At 25.6% G+C, this 18,854-nt stretch overlaps 2 protein-coding genes across 11 annotated transcripts in view; one reads left to right on the top strand and one right to left on the bottom strand.

The window, feature by feature from the left end:
- Window positions 1-18,854, top strand: part of LOC123261588 (hemicentin-2-like) — a 295,756-nt gene that overhangs the window by 220,206 nt on the left and 56,696 nt on the right. For 6 of the 7 annotated variants that reach the window (XM_044723270.1, XM_044723271.1, XM_044723273.1 and 3 more), the window contains one exon: window positions 541-1,256. In XM_044723270.1, coding sequence (XP_044579205.1) covers window positions 541-641 — 101 coding nt within the window. In that variant the 3' untranslated portion in view covers window positions 642-1,256. Of the gene's footprint in view, window positions 1-540; window positions 1,257-18,854 lie in introns of those variants that run through there. The other variant, XR_006508691.1, reaches the window with a different exon arrangement.
- Window positions 7,654-18,854, bottom strand: part of LOC123261587 (fibroblast growth factor receptor 3-like) — a 101,066-nt gene continuing 89,865 nt past the window's right edge. For 3 of the 4 annotated variants that reach the window (XM_044723266.1, XM_044723264.1, XM_044723265.1), the window contains one exon: window positions 15,477-15,737. In XM_044723266.1, coding sequence (XP_044579201.1) covers window positions 15,616-15,737 — 122 coding nt within the window. In that variant the 3' untranslated portion in view covers window positions 15,477-15,615. Of the gene's footprint in view, window positions 7,692-15,476; window positions 15,738-18,854 lie in introns of those variants that run through there. The other variant, XM_044723267.1, reaches the window with a different exon arrangement.

The following is an 18,854-nucleotide window of genomic DNA, read 5'->3' as shown; positions in this document are numbered from 1 at the left end:
ATGTAAAGAATAAATTGTAGCATTTGAATGATTAATATTACATAGTGATTATTAAAATCACGATTTTACTGTTTGAAATGATAATTTTTAGCAGTTGATCATTACTTATTATAAATCGACTATTATTTATTACAATTTACTTTTTTCCGTGTGACAATGTGATAAAATTTTTTTTATTATTTCAATAAATTTTTGTTTTATAAGTTTGTAAGATATCAATTTTTTATAAATTTTTCAGTTTAAATGTCTAAAATTAATAAAAGTACTTAAAAAAAAAAAAAAGCAAATTCTACTAAAAGCGCGATAAATTCTTCCAGCCTTTAAACAACACCAATGAGGTGTAAAAACTATCGCGATAATTTTATCGGGTAATAAGCCGTTAAATATTTAATCCTTACACGAAATAAATTTAAACCCCAGTAAAAAAAAATACATATAAACTATCTTTTTAACCTTGGAAAAATTTTATTTACTGAAGAAAATTTTTTCAACTTAAAAATATTTTACAAGGAAATTAAAAAATGGATCATTTTGTTGCAGGTGAACACCCAGCAGCAATGCAACACGGCGGAAGTTGTCGATTAACCCCAACTATATTAATGGCCCTGCTCACACTTTTTACGGCTAACTTACTCAGATGAGCTAATATCCTGGATATCTATAGGCCTAATTATAAATAAATACATCAATTAGGTAATTAATTGAATAATAATTATAATAAAAATAATAATTATATTATTGATAAGAAAAAATCCGCGATAATCTATTAAAGCAAACTATAAATATTTAAATAAAAGCAAACACGAGTGAATTTATACAACATTAATAATATTACATCCTTCGGGTGTTTAGTTTATTCATTGTTGTGAGTGCAATATGTGCACGTGTACATTATAAATCGAGAACACTCAAGACCGGTGTTTGTTCATCCCGTTAATTCGGTTTATTATTTACCGTCAAGACAAGATAACATTAAACTGAATTAAACAAAACTCAAAGCGTAATTGTAATTAAATGTCGTTTTAATAAATAAATTATTCTATTGTTGTTCGAGTGGATCTGATATTTGATGTTGAATGCTGGACGATTTAATACCTAAGTCTTATTGTAAATTTGGTAAGTTATCAGTAGACCTAATTAATTATCGTTTGTCAAAGTTATTGAATCAATGGTGTGTAAAATACATATTACGTGTATGTATTCAAACTTTTAAATATAGAAATATTTATAGTACGGTAATAATAAAAAGTGGATTATTTTTACATTTTATTTATTATTGCTATTTTATTATTAATTTCAAAAGTTTAAAATTACCATTTTTACTATTAATCGCTTTGATGTAATAAATTTTATTGAGCCAATTTTATTTTGCATGCGAAATTTTTTTAGATAGCAAAATTTTTTATATGTAAATTATGTAATATTGTCGGTTAATTACGTCTAAAAGTGTCAAACAGGTATTCTTATAATTTTAAAAATATAAAATTTTTTTAAAGAAAATTTTTTTTTTAAGGAAAATTTCTTTTTTAATGAATAATTTCTAAATTTGATAATTTTAACTTTATTTTTTTTTTGAAAAAAAAAATTTTTGGAAAAATCACACTAAGTTTTCCGAATTTTTAACAAGTAGATGTTTAACATTTTTTTTTTCAATTAATTTTTACATTAAAAAAAAAAATCTAAAAATTTTCAGCCAATTTATAAATCATTTACTACTTGAAAAATTATAAAAATATTTTTTCGTAGATAATTTAATTTTTTATAAAAAAATGTTCTAATGAATTTTATCATATCTCCTATTCTTTCGGCAAAATGATCATGTTACTAATTTCTACAAATTATTACTTTATAATCATCATATCGACGTTCTAATTAGCAAATTGTCTAACTCGATTTTTAAAAAATCTATTTGTACAAAAAAACAATTAGTTCAAAATTTATGATCACTTTAAAAAACAATTTAATATGTAATAAAGTTATAATATTTTCGTTTGGATCATTAAAATAATTTATAATTAGACTATTGATAGAACAAAATGTTAAAAAATCACCCTCTAAAAAATAAGGAGTTAGACCAATTGCTAATTAGACCGTAATGTGATTTTAATTATTGATAAATTACTGTATAATTTTATGTATCGCTAATGGTTAATTTTCATGAGAAATTATTTCCATTAATCAATTAAGAATACTTTTTTGACAGCGCAAGGTAAAACTTTGAAATTTCTTATGTAAAAAAATAAATAAATTTGATTATAATAACAATAACAATAATAATAACTATTAAAATCATTATAAATGAGAGTATATAAATAAAGTAGCTGTGAGATAATAAATACTGTGAAAAAGTTTATATCTATTCGATAACACATTATTTTTATTTACCGATTTTGCTTCTGATAAAAACGAACAATCAAATAAACTATAAATAAATTTATAAAAGTACCATGGCATGAACTACTATTAAAAGTCAAAATTCACAAAATTAAGTGTATTATTGTGTATAGATATCCAATATATATATATATATACATAATATATGATATAAAATATATTAAACAAAAAATCTAAAAACTTACGAGGAAAATAAACTCATAATTCGAGTCAATGATTTTTTTAATTTGATAAATTAATTAATTAAAATATACTAACTGTAGGCTTATGAGAGGAAAAAATCTAAATTAGCTGGTAACAAGAAAACGCGATCAATATCGTTTTATCTTTTACAAAACGGAATCGGTGAGTTGGATGAACAATGGTAGTAACAATAACAATAAAAATCGAATCCTCATGAATAAATATATATATTAATTTTAGAGTGTATAGATTTTTTATATTAATATAACATGCACCTCAACGAGCTGACATTCAAAGACTGTTGACTCTTACACATTTTAAACGCTTTGTCGATAAATTTAATTACTGTTAAATTTTGTTAATTTTGTAGATTTCAGAGTTTAAGTGGGAGCGATTCTTCGTTAATTAAATAATGCACGATATCAAAAGTATTATCTTGAAAATCCGCAGTAATAAATTTAACATTTTTTTAATAATTGATGATAAATTTAACATTTTTTTTAGTTAATTCTCTTAAATTAACTCAAAATAAAGAGTTAAATATTTAACACAAAATTTTTTTACACAGAAAAAAAATTAACTTGAATCCAAAAAATAATTTTTAAGAACTTTATCGACTTGCTTCGAGTAGAAAAATTCTCAAACTAAGAAAATTTTCTTAATTTAGTAAATTTTATTTGCTTAAAGAATTTTTCGTCTTGATTCAAGACAATGAAACTCTTAAAAATTATTTTATTGGTTAAAGAATTTTTCTTTTAAATCAAGTTAATTTTTGTTTAATTCAGTAAACTTAATATTCATTTAAATAGACGGGATAAATTAAAAAAAATTAATTGGCTAATGTTAAAAGTTTTTTAATTGATATATCGATTGTGTAGCACTGATTTGATCGACTTAGAAATGAATCTTCATGAATGAAATTAAATATACATAAGATAGTTAAGATTTGAACGGACTGGCGCCCAACGTGTTACTAACCCAGCCTGAGAAATCCGTTGAGTAAATTATTAATTATTTAAGATGTCTCACGAGAAGTGTTCTATCATCTATTTATCAAAGGTCTTGAGCTCAAAATTACCAAAATTATGTGCTAAACTATTATTATAACGCGTTATAATAGTAATTTAGCGCATAATTTTGGTAAATTACAGATTCCTAGTGTGAAATGTCAATTACTATAAGCCGTAATAAAACGCAGAAAATTTAAAAAAGTGTGACAGAATTTCTTCTGATTTTTTTACGTTGAAAATTTGAAGGAATTTATAAGGAATCGCTCCCCCTAAAATTCATAAAAAAAATAGATAAAAAAATTACTTTAATGCAAAAAAAAATTTTTATCAACAGAAATAATGTATACAAAGACGGCAATTGACACTAAATATTTTAAAATGGATATATCGAGTTATTAATTAAAAATTATAACTTATAAAATTAAACAAACAATCAATAAGCTAGAGTAAGAAAAATGATATTTATTGTTGAAAATAAAAAAATTTGTCGGCTATTTTACATAGCAACATTAATTGCACACTACAATAAAAGCATTTTTCCTTACTTATTGTCGTTTTCAATGAAAGAAAAAAAAAAATGAAATTAAAATAACGAGATGTTGTTGGTCGTTGGTGTGACGGTGAATCGATCGATCACTCATTGAAAGCGTATAAATAAAAGACATAAAAATAGGAATTAATGGGGACATTACGCTGTTGAGAGGGAATAATAATAATAATAATAATAATTTTTATCGTTGGAATAAATGTACAACGAGACAAAATGAGAAATCTTCAATAAATTCGTGAATAATTTAAACGACGCGGTGAAATTATTTATCGCGAAAAACATTTTATAGTTGAAAAATAATGAACTATTAAATAAAAGATGTGAGCGGAAAAATACTAGCGCAAGTTGTAAATAATAATTAATAAAAATAAAAAAAGTTCATACTGATTATAATTATAATTATTGATTGTGAATTATGTTGTAAGAAAGAGCGACTGATAATTAATTAAAATAATAAATTGTGTGTGATTGAAAATAGAGATGAAGAATGTTAATTGTACTGTAAAAATATCTCTTGACGTGGCTATTGTTTAAATGAATGTAATGTAATAATAATTATGAAAAAAAAAATGAAATAATGAATATTAATGGGGTGTAGAGTAATTTTTTCTGTTGTTAGTTTCCTTCCTGTTTTCTCAGCCTGTCTATTTTTATAAATTAATTTAAATATATTTTTATCAAGCTCTTTGTAGACTTGATAACCCATTAGTTTTTTCGCTCGATGAATACTCAAGGCAAAATTAAATGGAACCCGTTTCACTGGGCGGAAGATGAAAAGAAGAAGATGAAGCAGGAGAAAAGCTGAGTCGAGTAGAGAGATAGCGGATAAAAGCATAAAGCTGAAGAAATTCCGAGTAGCTGTGCTGAGGTGAGTATACAGTGTGAAAGAATTAATTTAATTGCTCACCGTGGTATGTAATTATGAAGCAACCTCGTCGCTTGAGATGATGAGGATACGTAGACCTAGACGTACCTCTTGTTATTTCATTTGTCGTATTCTTTATTTCGCTATTTTTAGTTTAGAAGGGATTAAGTTGTAGTTTACATTTTCATTTTTTCCTTTGGATTAAGTCTGGAGAGTAAAAAATCTGGAGAAGAAAAAAATTTATGTTTTTAGATGTGCAAGCTTTAAAAAATCAGAAAATGCACGCCTCATAACGCTTTTTTAATTTTTAAGAATAAAAAATCGTTTTTCTGACTTACTTGTATTTTATGGAGAATTTAACAAATTTAAATTTAGATTACTTTTAATTTACTACCGAATAATTAAATTCAATAACGCGAAATTCTATGAACTTGTAGCGATATTTTTTCAGAAAAACGTGATTTCACTCGTGAAAATAATTTACATTAAGTATGCACTAAAACAGAAAAAACGCGTTATAATAATAATTTAGCACATAATTTTGGTAATTTTGAGCTCAAGACCTTTGATAAATAGATGATAGAACACTTCTCGTGAGACATCTTAAATAATTAATAATTTACTCAACGGATTTCTCAGGCTGGGTTAGTAACACGTTGGGCGCCAGTCCGTTCAAATCTTAACTATCTTATGCATATACAAATACATGGAGTGATCATATACTGGTACATGATCATATACTGGGGCTTTTACCTTAATAACAAAATTTTTATCATTTATTTGGGAGAAACAAATATTTTGTATACCCATCAATATTATTTGTTACAGTTCAATAAATGATTTCTTTATATGAACAAATCCTTATTACATGGAAATAAATATTTATTTCCACCAAATAATATTTAGTAACAGGTACTAAATATTTCTTTGGCAAGTATTGTCGGTAGATGGCTAATGCTTTAATTCCAATGTTTATGTGATACATAACCTATTCACTAACTTAGATTATTTTATTCAACTCGATTTTGGGAGATTTATCTTCCCTTTGAAAACACACATACTCCCAATGAATGGCTTCTATGTATGTCTTGTCTCAGTGGAATTTAGTTTACATTTTTCAATTTGTCTATTATTGATATGCTAAAAATTTGTTTAATTTTAAATTTTATAAATGTCTCAAACAAAAAAATATAATTTAATGAGATTCTTTTCTTTATAATACTTTATATTTTTACTTAAAATAATTTATTTTAATTATTTTTATTTATTTTAAGTTAAAAAGTTAGGTTACACGCTAAAATTAGTTAAAAAATTAATTTCTTTGATACCAATAAACGATTTAATGAGTACCAATAAATCATTTGTTAATTACTACTAAATATTTATTTGGTGTAACTAAATGGGCTTTAACAAATGATTGAGTAGCTATAACTAAATATTTAGTAATGAAAGGTTTGTTACTAAATCTCATTAAATAGAACTAAATCCTCCCTTTAAAATTCCTTTATTTTTCCTGTCAAAAAAATTCCCGAAAATCACCTCTTGTTTTCGATCGTCACAGTGGTGTTCCCCCTTAATTTTGACCAATAAGGAATCAGGTCCCATTTTTTGCGAGTTTCGACTATTGACTAACTTCACACTCTCATGTATTTTAATTGTAGGGATTTTTTTCAGTGAGTAAATTGAAATAAAAATTTCCAATAATTTGAAATTTTTTGTTTGTCATATTAAATATCAGCTTTATTCACTAGAAGCTATACAATTGAAGAATCTCACTGAATGGACTATAAAAAACTTTATTAAGTGGAATCACAAAATAAATATCCATAGAAATATGATACAATGGTTGATTGGATCACTGAAAAACGAGCGTAGGGATTTTTTTGTTTAACATTACCCCGAAATTCAAAAATATAAATAAAATCATCGGCTCGTTAATCTGTAAAATGAATCACTACTGCTGTTTGGATTGTTTAACGTGAGTTATTTTATGTTGAACTATTCAACGATATTTCAAATAAACTTTTGACGTTTTTAATCGAAATTGAAAAGTAATGAATGCAAAAAATTTTCAACTGAATGAATCGAAAATAGGATACTTGGGATAAATGAAAAATGTTCTAAGCTTCTTTTGTTTTTTTTTATTAAAAATGCTTTTCAGTATAACATTTATTTTAAATTACGTAAAACATGAATGTCGTTTTTGTTTGATGATGTTAAAATGTTATTATTATTTTTAATTGTAATTGTTATTGTCATTGTTCGAAATACTTTTTTCCATGGTCGAAATTCTCATCGACAGTAAACTTTTCGCGAGGACTATCAGTGGATAAAATATCAGCTGTCCATCGAGTCATGTTTGTCGATATTTTACGAGTTTAATTGTTTTTCGATAGCCCTGAGCTATTCGAGTTAAAACTGAAGCTTGCACTACCATTCGTTATGGTAAATTGAATTTCACTAACAGCCAAGATGGCAACTGACATTATTCACAGTTTAAATAAAAGTAATATTAAACAAATGAAATAAATATGGGTGGAGTTATTTTTAAATTCTTTATTAGTGTCTCCATACATTTAATTTAGTTGTTTTTTGTTATCAGTCAGATCCTCATTATTTATTTGTTCAGTTTGTTTTTATTTCCGATTTCGTTCGACGGACGTTGTTTATTCGGCGCATATACTAGGAGCTGAAAAATAACCCAGATGTCAGATTAATTGGACGCTTAACAATCGGTTTTTTGTCTAAATAAACGCTGGATATTCCGAATGCTTCAACAGTCAATTTTTGCAATATATGAATGTTAATTAGTCGGGAAATAAAGAAATCTACGTAGATGGAAAAATAGCAGGTGAGTAATACTTTTATTTTGATTTTTTTAATAATTAAATTTGTTACATTTTTTTTAAACAATTTTTTCTGTTTATTTATTTTTTTATTTGAATGTGAAATTGATCGAAGCAAGTGAATAAGGCACGATTTAGTCAGACAATTTTTATAAAAATAAATTATATCTAAAATATGAAAAGTATATCAATAATTAATTAATTAAATATCAAATCATAGAATAAATATAACGACGGTCTAATTAGCAATTGGTCTAATTTTTTAGAGGGTGATTTTTGAACATTTTGATGTAGCAATAGTCCAATTATTAATTATTTGAATGATCCAAACCAAAATATTATACCTCTATTAGATATTAATGATATTAAATGATTTTTTAATATATGTTTAAATATATATTTAAAAATATATGTTGAAATATATCAAAAATATATTTTAAATATATCAAAAATCTATCAAAAATATATAAAATATCTATATTAAATATATTTTTAATAACTAACTTTTGGCCGATTTTCACATATATTTTATATACTTTAGATATATTCAAAATATATCTTAAAATACATAGCTAAAAATATAAAAAAAATATATTTTGAATATATCTAAAATATATTTGAAATATATAAAATATATATGAAAATCGGCCAAAAGTTAGTAATTAAAAATATATTTAATATAGATATTTTATATATATTTATATATTTTTTATAGATTTTTGATATATTTAAAATATATTTTTTATATATTTCGATATATATTTTTTATATATTTTTTTTTATGAGGGTAGCTTACTTTTGGCTGATTTTTATATTTATTCTATCCATTTCAATTATAATTAAAAATTTCAAAAGTATATATCGACGGTCTAATTAGCAATTGGTCTCTCCTTATTTTTTAGAGGGTGATTTTTGAACTCTTTGATGTAGCAATAGTTTAATTATAAATTATTTTAATGATCCAAACGAAAATATTATACCTTTATTAGATATTAAATTGTTTTTTAAAGCGATAATAAATTTTGAACTAATTGTTTTTTCGTACAAATGGAAGATTCTCTAAAATGGAGTTCGACAATTTGCTAATTAGAACGTCGATAATATTCATTTACTTTTATATATTTCACTTATATTTTAAAAATATTTCAGTTCTATACATATGTAGAGTTCGGCTTCATCTTGTGAGATGGCATTACTATCTACGTATTTCGCATCCACTTTTCCTCACGCCTGTTGCAATAAATATTGAATTTTCATCTACCTCCTTTCCTCACTTTGACTCAAATAGTCAAATATACACTAACACGCACAACTCTCGTTCTTAGGTAGCTGTACAATTTATCTGTACATCGCTTTGATTCGCATATTTCGAGTCCTTAAATACAGTAGCGCTCAAAAGTATTTTGACAAATATATTTAATGGTTTAATTAAAAATAAATATGAAACACAATAATCATTTATTTATTTTTTTAACACCTTTTGAATAAACTACAGAATAGTGTCAAAGAGGTTCTTATTCGTAATAAAAGAAAGTTTAATTTTTAAAATATTAGGAAAATGGTGGCTCAAAAGTATTTTGACATTTTTGAAAAAAAACTAATTTAACGCATAATTATAATTTACAGCAATAAATATATTAGTATTTAGTAGCATATCCCTTGGCCTTTATGACAGCCTTGCATCGCTCCGGCATTGAGTCGATTAATTTTTGTAATCGACTTATTGGAATTTGATCCCACTCATTTTTTAGAGTTTCAAACAAAAGCGTTTTTGTTTGAATAATTTTGGGTTTTTACACTACGTTTCAATTCTTCCCAGAGATTTTCTATCGGATTCAAGTCGGGACTTTGACTTGGCTACTCAAGAACTTTAACTTTTTCACGATTTAATAAGTCACTAATATGCTTTGATCTGTGTTTGGGATCATTGTCTTGTTAAAAATACCACTTAGCTGGCATGTGATGTTTAGCATATGGTAACATCTGAGACTTTAATATATTTGCATACATGAACCGATCCATTTTTCCTTCTATTCAAACTAATGGTCCAACTCCAGACCGTGAAAAACATCCCCAAACCATCACACTACCACCTCTATGTTTAACTGTGGGTATTTGATACCGATAATCGTATTTTTTATTTACTGGACGCCGAATGTACTTGATACCATCAGATGACATTAAATTAAATTTACTTTCGTCACTCCATAAAACTTTAGACCACTCTAAACTTGACCACGATATATGCCGTTTCGCGAACTCAAGACGAGACTTCCTGTTTTTTTTCGATATTAAAGGTTTTTTAGCCGGTCTTCGGCCATATAACCCTAGGACCTTTAAGCGTCGTTTAACAGTAGAAATATGAATATCTACGTTATATTTTTCTTTTAATTCATTTTTTATCATTACAGCGGACATCCGTATATCATTTGCTGATAACTTTTTTATAATATGATCGATGTAAGAAGAAGTTTTTCTTGGGCGGCCTGTTCGAGGCTTACTTTCGACAGTTTTTCTATTGTTATAGACTTTATTCCATAAGCTAACTAACTGTCGAGACACTTTAAACAAACGAGCAACTTCTGTTTGTTTTAATCCTTGTTTTAATGCATTAATAACGGCTTTTTTAAAATCACTAGAATATTCCTTGCACTTAGGCATATTGAAGTAACTACAACAAGTAAATATATGTAATAATAAAAACTAAGGAACAAGTAATCTGCGAGAGTTTTTCAAGTCAAATGCGTGTTAAAATACTTTTGAGCTCACGGTAAGTCAAGTACGTTCGGTGGCGCGGTGTGTAAACAAACAAGTTGTAATTTGATACGCTTAAATAGTCGCAATTACACTACTCTACATTATACTCAATACATTTTCCGATAGGCTTTTATTTTTAAAAAATATTAAAAAATTTTATGTTGTCAAAATACTTTTGAGCGCTACTGTATATAAATTTATATAAAAATTTACAATTCATGTATAAAATTTTTAAACAAAATCGGCCAGAAATTTTTTCAATATTTATATATTAATCATTTTTTTTTAACATAAATTTTTTAAAAAGTGAATAAAAATATTTATAATAATATTTTATAATATAACAATATTTTTTTTTAAGTTTGACATTTAAACCGTGGATTAAATATCACAAATATGAAATAATAATCAGCGATAATTTTGAAAGAGAATTTTTTATTGAAAAAGTTTCATCATACTGTCAATTTTCTTTATAAAATAATGTAATTTATATTGAGTACTGAACGACACATAGGTAGAAGCAGATTAATATATTTCCGGCATGACATTTTCTGTCATTTATAACCAAGTGATATGTACTAAATGCGGATAATGCAGCCTTCGATCGGCGAGCTGGTTAATAAATTTATCGCCCGGCGTAACGACAAATATGTGCCACAAGGGAGTTTCGGTGGTGCTCTGATACAGTTCCGCTATTTTCATACCGTCTATTTTCTGGCACACTGACATCCCGACCCTCATTTTCATTCCTATCCCTTTTCGGCCCACCTCTCATATCACAATGAACTTCCCCCTCGCTCTCACTCTTGTACTTTTACAACATGTCGGTTTAAATATGGACATAATTTTACAATACACTGTTCAGTGCAAAACATGTTGATTAATCAAAAACAATTATAATTTGTGTTAAATTCTATCCATTGATATTTTTTAATGTTTATTTATATTTTAACGAGTTTTTTTTATAGTCTATTTTTGTGTATGATTATTGTTATTATTATCACCAATGAATTTAAAATGACAAACAATAACATCGGAAAAATTTTAAGTGACATATACACCGAATAAACGTAGCGGATGTTAAATAAAAAAAAAAAAATTCTGTACTCGTCAGTAACTGACAGACGTAGAAGTGAGTCGCAAGGTTGTCAATATGTCACGTAAAATATTTTTATTGTCACATATCAATTTTTAATGAATATTGCAACTACTACTGTAACAGAAATTTTCAACCATTTTATCATTTTATTTTTTATAAAAAAAAAAAAACTTTTTTTTCACAGATCGTAAAAGTAATGATTTCAATAAATCCATTATAATTTTTCGACTTAGTTAAATTGCAGTAAAATTTTCATGCGACATAATTTATATATTAACTTTAAAATAATTAATAATTTACACAGAAAAAAAGGTTTATTTGAGCCAAGAAAATATTTTTCTTCCTAATTATTTTCTTGAGCGAAAAAAAAATTTTTTCTAACAAGAAATTTCACTTATTCCAACAAAATTAATTTTCTTGTTTTAAGAAATACGTATCTTGGTCCAAGAAAATTTATTTAAGTCAAAAAAATCTTTTTTTGAGAAAATTCAGCCTCTTGCTCCAAAAAATTTAGTTCTTGATAGAAGTAAATTTTCTTGTCTTGAGAAAATTTCTCTCTTGCTCCAAAAAATTAATTATAAAGATGGAAGTAAATTTTCATTAATATTTTTATTGATTAACATGTCAAATGGGAAGATCAAATAATATTTCATCATTTTTTTTCATTCAATATTTATAATTGCACGCTAAAATAATATAAAATGGGTATCAAATATTCTCGAGAAAAATTTTCTCAAGGTAAGAAAATTTTTTTCTCAGCTGAAGTAGGTGGCGCTGCTTCCCTAAAGTATCTAAAAATATTGATTAAATATAAAAATTTATTGTATCAAGTATTTATGATAATTAGAATTAAGAAAAAATGACTTCCACCAAGAAAAGAATTTAAAGAAAAATTTTTACATCGGCCAACACAACTTCGGTCTTCCTTCAGGCACCCGACAAATTTTCTTGAGCCAAGAATTTTGTTCTCCAGTTAAGAAATTTTTCTTTCTGTGTTTGTCAATATTTTGATATTACCGCAAAAATATTGGTCGTTTAAAAAAATTTCTTAAATAAAAGTTGTTCAAAATTTAATTTTATAAAAAAAAAATGTCTTATAATTTTTTTTAAAAACCAATAAAAAAAAGCTCCAATTTCAAAATTAAAATTTTTATAATTAGCGAAAATTCAAATCATTTATTATAAATGTTAATTGAGAAATTACAGCCGTATAAAAAAATTATCCGAGCTGTTTCTTGTAGAAAATTAAATTTCTCAAAACTTTTTTTAAGACTAATATAATTTTCAAAACTTTTCACGACTAATATTCTCGACAAAAATCTTGGACCTGTTCAGAAAATTTTAAGTGCTAGTTTTTTAATATATTCCGTTAGATCAGTACACTCACAAGTAATGTGGTTATCATAAATTTAAAACATCGCATTTTCCGCGCAGTCTCACCGCCCACCGCAAGGAGCAATGACTTCCGAGTAAGGGTCATGGGTGTATGCTTCTTCTGCAAGAGACACTGAAATATACAACATAAAACATAATAATAATGTTATGAATAAGGACACACATGTAGAAATGGGTGGTCTGGATTTGGTAGCCTTGGTACAACCTACTTTTGCACGCTTACTCTTATTTTCTTTTTTATTTATTTATTTTTTTCTGTTACTTTTACGGAAAAATTTTCTCTCTATCCAGCGAAAAATTCTCTTTTTCGCATTATAAAGACGAATTATTAATCATTATTATTAATTATTAATTATTAATTATTAATCGTTAATATTTAATTCCAAAGCCTGAAAATTAACAAGTAAAATAAATATTAAACTCTTGATAAAAAAATTAACATTAAAAATGAAAATTAAATTTCAATCTCGAAGATTAAACACAAGACGACAACTTACAATCTATCCTGCTAGAATTTATCAAATTAAATTTTTAATCAATCTTCTCTTCAATTATTTTCACACACAGTTAACTATAACGGAGCAGATAAAATTTCATATCTAATCAATCATCATCGTTTTTACCCGATGAAATTTAATAAACTCCATCCCGGAAAATTTTCCAATAAACTTCCAACAAAAAAAAAATCACATTATTTAAGAAGGTTCGAGCGAATCTAATGTAAAAAATAATTTCCAACTTTGAGCTTTGAAATTAAGTATACGTATAAATAAATACGTCATTTATCTAATCCCAAAATTTTAAAAAGATTCACCGTTTAGTTACTTAGATATTAAATTTTAAAAATCACATATTTTATCTCCTTATACACGGGCTCTTATGGCGGACAAACGTTTTGTCGAGACTTTAATTATTTTTTCCAATATTAACCTCCCAACTTTGACGGATAAAAAACTATACACAAGAAACTTGGATTATTGCAAAATATAAAAACAATTTAATAATAATACATTACCGATATAATTTTTGAAATATTTAAAGTCAAATTTTATGTTTGTAACTCGTTTATCGTCAGCTATTTATTCGAATAAAGATTTGACAACATCGCGTCAACAGCTGAGAAAAAAGAAAAGGATAAAAATATAGTTACAGAGAGAGAAATGTTTCTCACACACTCATCCACGTTTCAGTTATGGATAATCAAGCGCGCTATTGCCAAATCTGTTTATTTATTCCGGCAAGTAATAAATACCAAAGTCATTTTATTAGTTTACTTTATTAAATAAGTAAAAATCATCAATTATTAAATTGTTTAAATTATTTTAAATTGAAATAAAGAATTTTGACGAATATTGGGAAAGCTAAAATTAAAAAAAAACAATTTTAACACTATTTTGACTCATTAGTTACGCTCGAACTTCCTTAAAAATATATTTATAATTTCAACTGGAGGTGCTGAAAACTTTGCGAAAAAATATTTTAATTATAAAAACTTATAGTGGATTTTATAGCTGATACTCTGAGGATTCTAAAAATGCCGGCGAAGACATAAAAATAATTAGTTGTCTAATTTTAATCATTGGTCAAAGTTTAAAAAAAAATTTTTTTTTCGTAAAAATTATAAATACCAAAGTCATTTTATTACTTTACTTTATTAAATAAGTAAAAATCATCAATTATTAAATTGTTTTAAATTAAAATGAAGAATTTTGACAAATATTAGGAAAACTAAAATTTCAAAAAATTTTAACACTATTTTGACTCATTATTTACGCTCGAACTTTTTTTAACATCGTTGAAAATTTTTAATGAATTTTTTTATTAACTCTTTGTAAGCTAATGAGATTTTTAATTGATCAAACATTTTTATTTACTCTTAGTTGATGAAGCGGAAAAAAATTACAATTCCCTTGATAGCTGCAATGAATCCCGAGTAATTACAGCTTGTATTAAACTTGTTATATTTTCTTTTGATAAATAAAATATGAATTGTTAATGAAGAAAAATGTTTAAGTAATATTAGTATAGTGAAGATAAAAGTTTAAAAATATTAAAACTTGTTATTTTCATCTTAATTTCCTTCTCAAGTTTTATTTTCCTCTTCCTCTTGTTCAAGCTCTTTCTTCTTTCTTCTTTTTTCCGTGTTGCTTCTTCATCACCTTGATTCCTCTAGTGATGATTAATAACCACCTTAGTTTTTACAATTCATCTCTCAACTAGAAAATAATTTATATTTTTTTCGCTAAATCACAATTACTCACCAGACGAATGACGCAATAAAAGGTAATAATAAAAATTTATGTTACACGATTTTAAAATCTTTTTTTCATTATTAATATTTTACATCCTTTTACACACAAACTAAAATCAAGGTCGCTTTGAGGTAATCATCAATTTTTTATTATAAAAAATACATTATTGCTATGTAAATAAATACTGTATAATACTTTAAATTATTTCTGTCTATTTTATTTTTATGTAGAAAAAAAAATGAGATAGAATTATTCAATTTTCAGTTATCTGAACATCAGGACAATTAGTAGCAAAACTAGTTGACAATGAAATTCTTTTTTTGATAACGATGATGATGAAACTGGCACGTAGCCTGCGTCGCGTTGCATCGCTTCTGTGCGTTCACCTAAAAAAAAAAAAAAAAAAAAAAAAAAAAAGTCTTAATTATTTTTTATAGATAAAAAAAAAACTGAATCTAAAATTGAGAAACTTTTGATGATTTTTTTAAAGTTAAAACAAAAAAATAAAATGTAATAAAAAAATTGTAAAAAAAAATTCCATACGTAGAAATTGTAAAAAATGAGTCAAATTTTTTTTTATTTTTCTATCAAATTTTTTTGTTAAATAAAATCTTACTTATGATCGAATTAACGACGATTAAGTAAAGATAGTAATAATAATAAAATTAGCCGACATTTATTTGTTTTTTTATTTTTCTTAATTTATTAAATTATAACTAAAAAATATTTTTAAAAAATTGCACTTATAATTTTTGAAGTTTTTTACAAGTGAAAATTTTTTTTTCATTTTTTTGTAATAATTTTTTCGATAAAAAAATATTATAAAAATTTTTAAATGTCGGCTAACTTAATTTTCATAAGATAGTATGATATTAAAGTTAGCCGACATTCAACAATTTTTAATTTTTTTTAATAATTAAATTAAGACTGAAATAATATTTTTAAAAAATTGCATGTGTAATTTTTCAAAATTTCTGTATGTGAAATTTTTTTTTTTAATTTTTTTTTAAATAATTTTTCAATAAAAAAAATTCTAAAAATTTTTTAGATGTCGGCTAACTTAATTATTATAAGATAGTTTATTAAATAAATTAATTAAAAAATCATTAGAATTTCTTTGTACAGAAAAAAAAAAGTTAACATTCAAAAAAATTACATTTATAATTTTTAAGAAATTTTCTCTCAATTATTTGAATATTTTCTAATATTTAAACACATAAATTTAGATATGATTATCTTAACTCACACTCAGTTGCCAGTTAATCGAATCACATAAGAAGGAACAAAATAGAAAATAACAGAAGTGGTTAATGAAGAAAAAAAAGACAAGGGGCATAATACTTCTAGTGGATAAAGTTAAGAAGGTCGACGGGATGTTTGTATAGTACATGTATAAAGATATATACAAGAATAAGAATAAGTATAGTTTGAAAGGAGGTTAAAGTTGCTCAGTTGAGCATTGTGTATACCTTACAATTGTGTGTGCTAGGTACGATAGAATTTGCCGGTTGCTGATCGAAAGTATCTGCAATCCCCGCGGGACAATGGACGAAATTGAGGAAAATAAATAGGGAGTTGAGACGAAGAATTGCAAACCTTTCTACTTTCATACATATATATCACTGTATCGTTTCGACATGAGACCAAAAAATTTATTAAATAGACCTCTCATCGATTTTATTGTTGCCCCGAGAAAAATTTCTTCTACGTCGGCTACTCAGATCTTGACAATCAACTCAATAATCGCGATGCTAGTCGGATGAAATTTCATTTTTTTTTTGTCTTGACAATCATAAAAATGTAGATTTAATTTTTAATAATAATAATCTATATTATTAAGAGGATAAGCGAAATTTTGTGGCTAGTGTATTTATATGATAAAATGGGTTTTTATGGTTAAATTTGGTATCGTTGGAAAATCTTGACTTGAGGTGTGCCTTTTCAAGGTTTCATATCATTCTCACCAATAGTCAATTTATGATTATAAGTATTTAGGCTACATTCGAAATGCTCTATCTCTAAATACATAGTTAAGAAATGACCCTGTTTCTTGCGAACTATTGACATTTTTAAAGATATAAACTCATCGCGATGTTACATTCATCGAGACCTTTCATTTGATTACCCACATCAATTTTTCATATATTTATATATTATATATATATATATATATATATATATATATATATATATATATATGCTATATATATATATATATATATATATGAAAAATATATGAAAATGCATGTGGGTACTCAAATGAAAGCTCTTGATGAGTGTAACATCGGGATGAGCTTATATCTTTAAAATATATATTATATATATGTATATATGAAAAATATATCAAAAATGCATGTGGGTACTCAAATAAAAGCTCTTGATGAGTGTAACATCGGGATGAGTTTATATTTTTAAAAATATCATAAATTAACAAAATACAATATAATTTTTTAATAATTGACATTTTGAAAGATATAAGCTCATTCCGATGTTACACTCATCGAGACCTTTCATTTGAGTACCCGCATCAATTTTTCATATATTTATATATATTATATATATGTATATATGAAAAATATATGAAAATGCATGTGGGTACTCAAATGAAAGCTCTTGATGAGTGTAACATCGGGATGAGCTTATATCTTTAAAAACGTCAATAGTTAAAAAAGTATAGTGCAATTTAACACAAATCATTATTTATTAAAGCTAAATTTTATTTATTTATAGTTCAAAAGTCACGGCAGTCACATAGTGACTGCAAGGTTGCTAGTAATAATAATAATAATAATAATAATAATAATAAAGCTTTTTAAAAAATTTTAGTCGAGAATAGAGACACAATCAAAAATGTGTCTAGCCTGTGGAATAAATATTGTGCGTCATTGCAGTGAAGAAAACTTGGGTTGGTTGTTGCCAACGCGATCTAAATCTCCGGTACTCTATTCCGCCTTTCAAATATATAATGGTCTCATGCCCAAAACAAATTGGTAAAAGAGAAAAGGATATGTTGTGTCGTAAAGTGAGAAAGCTTTAATATAACAGACATAGCTGAGAGAATGGAACTCGGGGTAAAGGTTATATTAAAGAGAAAAGAAACAGAATAAAAAAATGTCCGAGGGTGAAAGTGGTGTGAGCTTCGAGCTTTTTCTGTACTCATGAGACGGTCTAATGAAACTAAATTTAATGCAAACAATAAAAATAACACCAATTATATAGACTGCTTAAAAAATATTTCAATATATTGATTTGGTATTTTTATATTTTATTACTAATTGTTATTTTTTTTTAGCCCTTACTCTTTTCTAAGGACTTGTTTTTTAAAGAAAAATATAATTAGCTTTATTCGGCTTCATGATGCCTTGTTTAATTAAATTTAATCGTCAAATTATCTCCAGATCTCACATTAAGAAAGAAAGATCTATAAAAAGTACGCTAAGATGACAGCAGAGAGGCTGAGGGTGGCTCAGACAGGCTAAAAAAAATTTCTTGAGATACAGAGG

Source organism: Cotesia glomerata, linkage group LG3 (genome assembly GCF_020080835.1).
Source record: "Cotesia glomerata isolate CgM1 linkage group LG3, MPM_Cglom_v2.3, whole genome shotgun sequence".
Taxonomy (NCBI): Eukaryota; Metazoa; Arthropoda; class Insecta; order Hymenoptera; family Braconidae; genus Cotesia; species Cotesia glomerata.
Note: the sequence above shows the minus strand (reverse complement) of the source record. Positions and strands in the feature narration are given on the sequence as shown.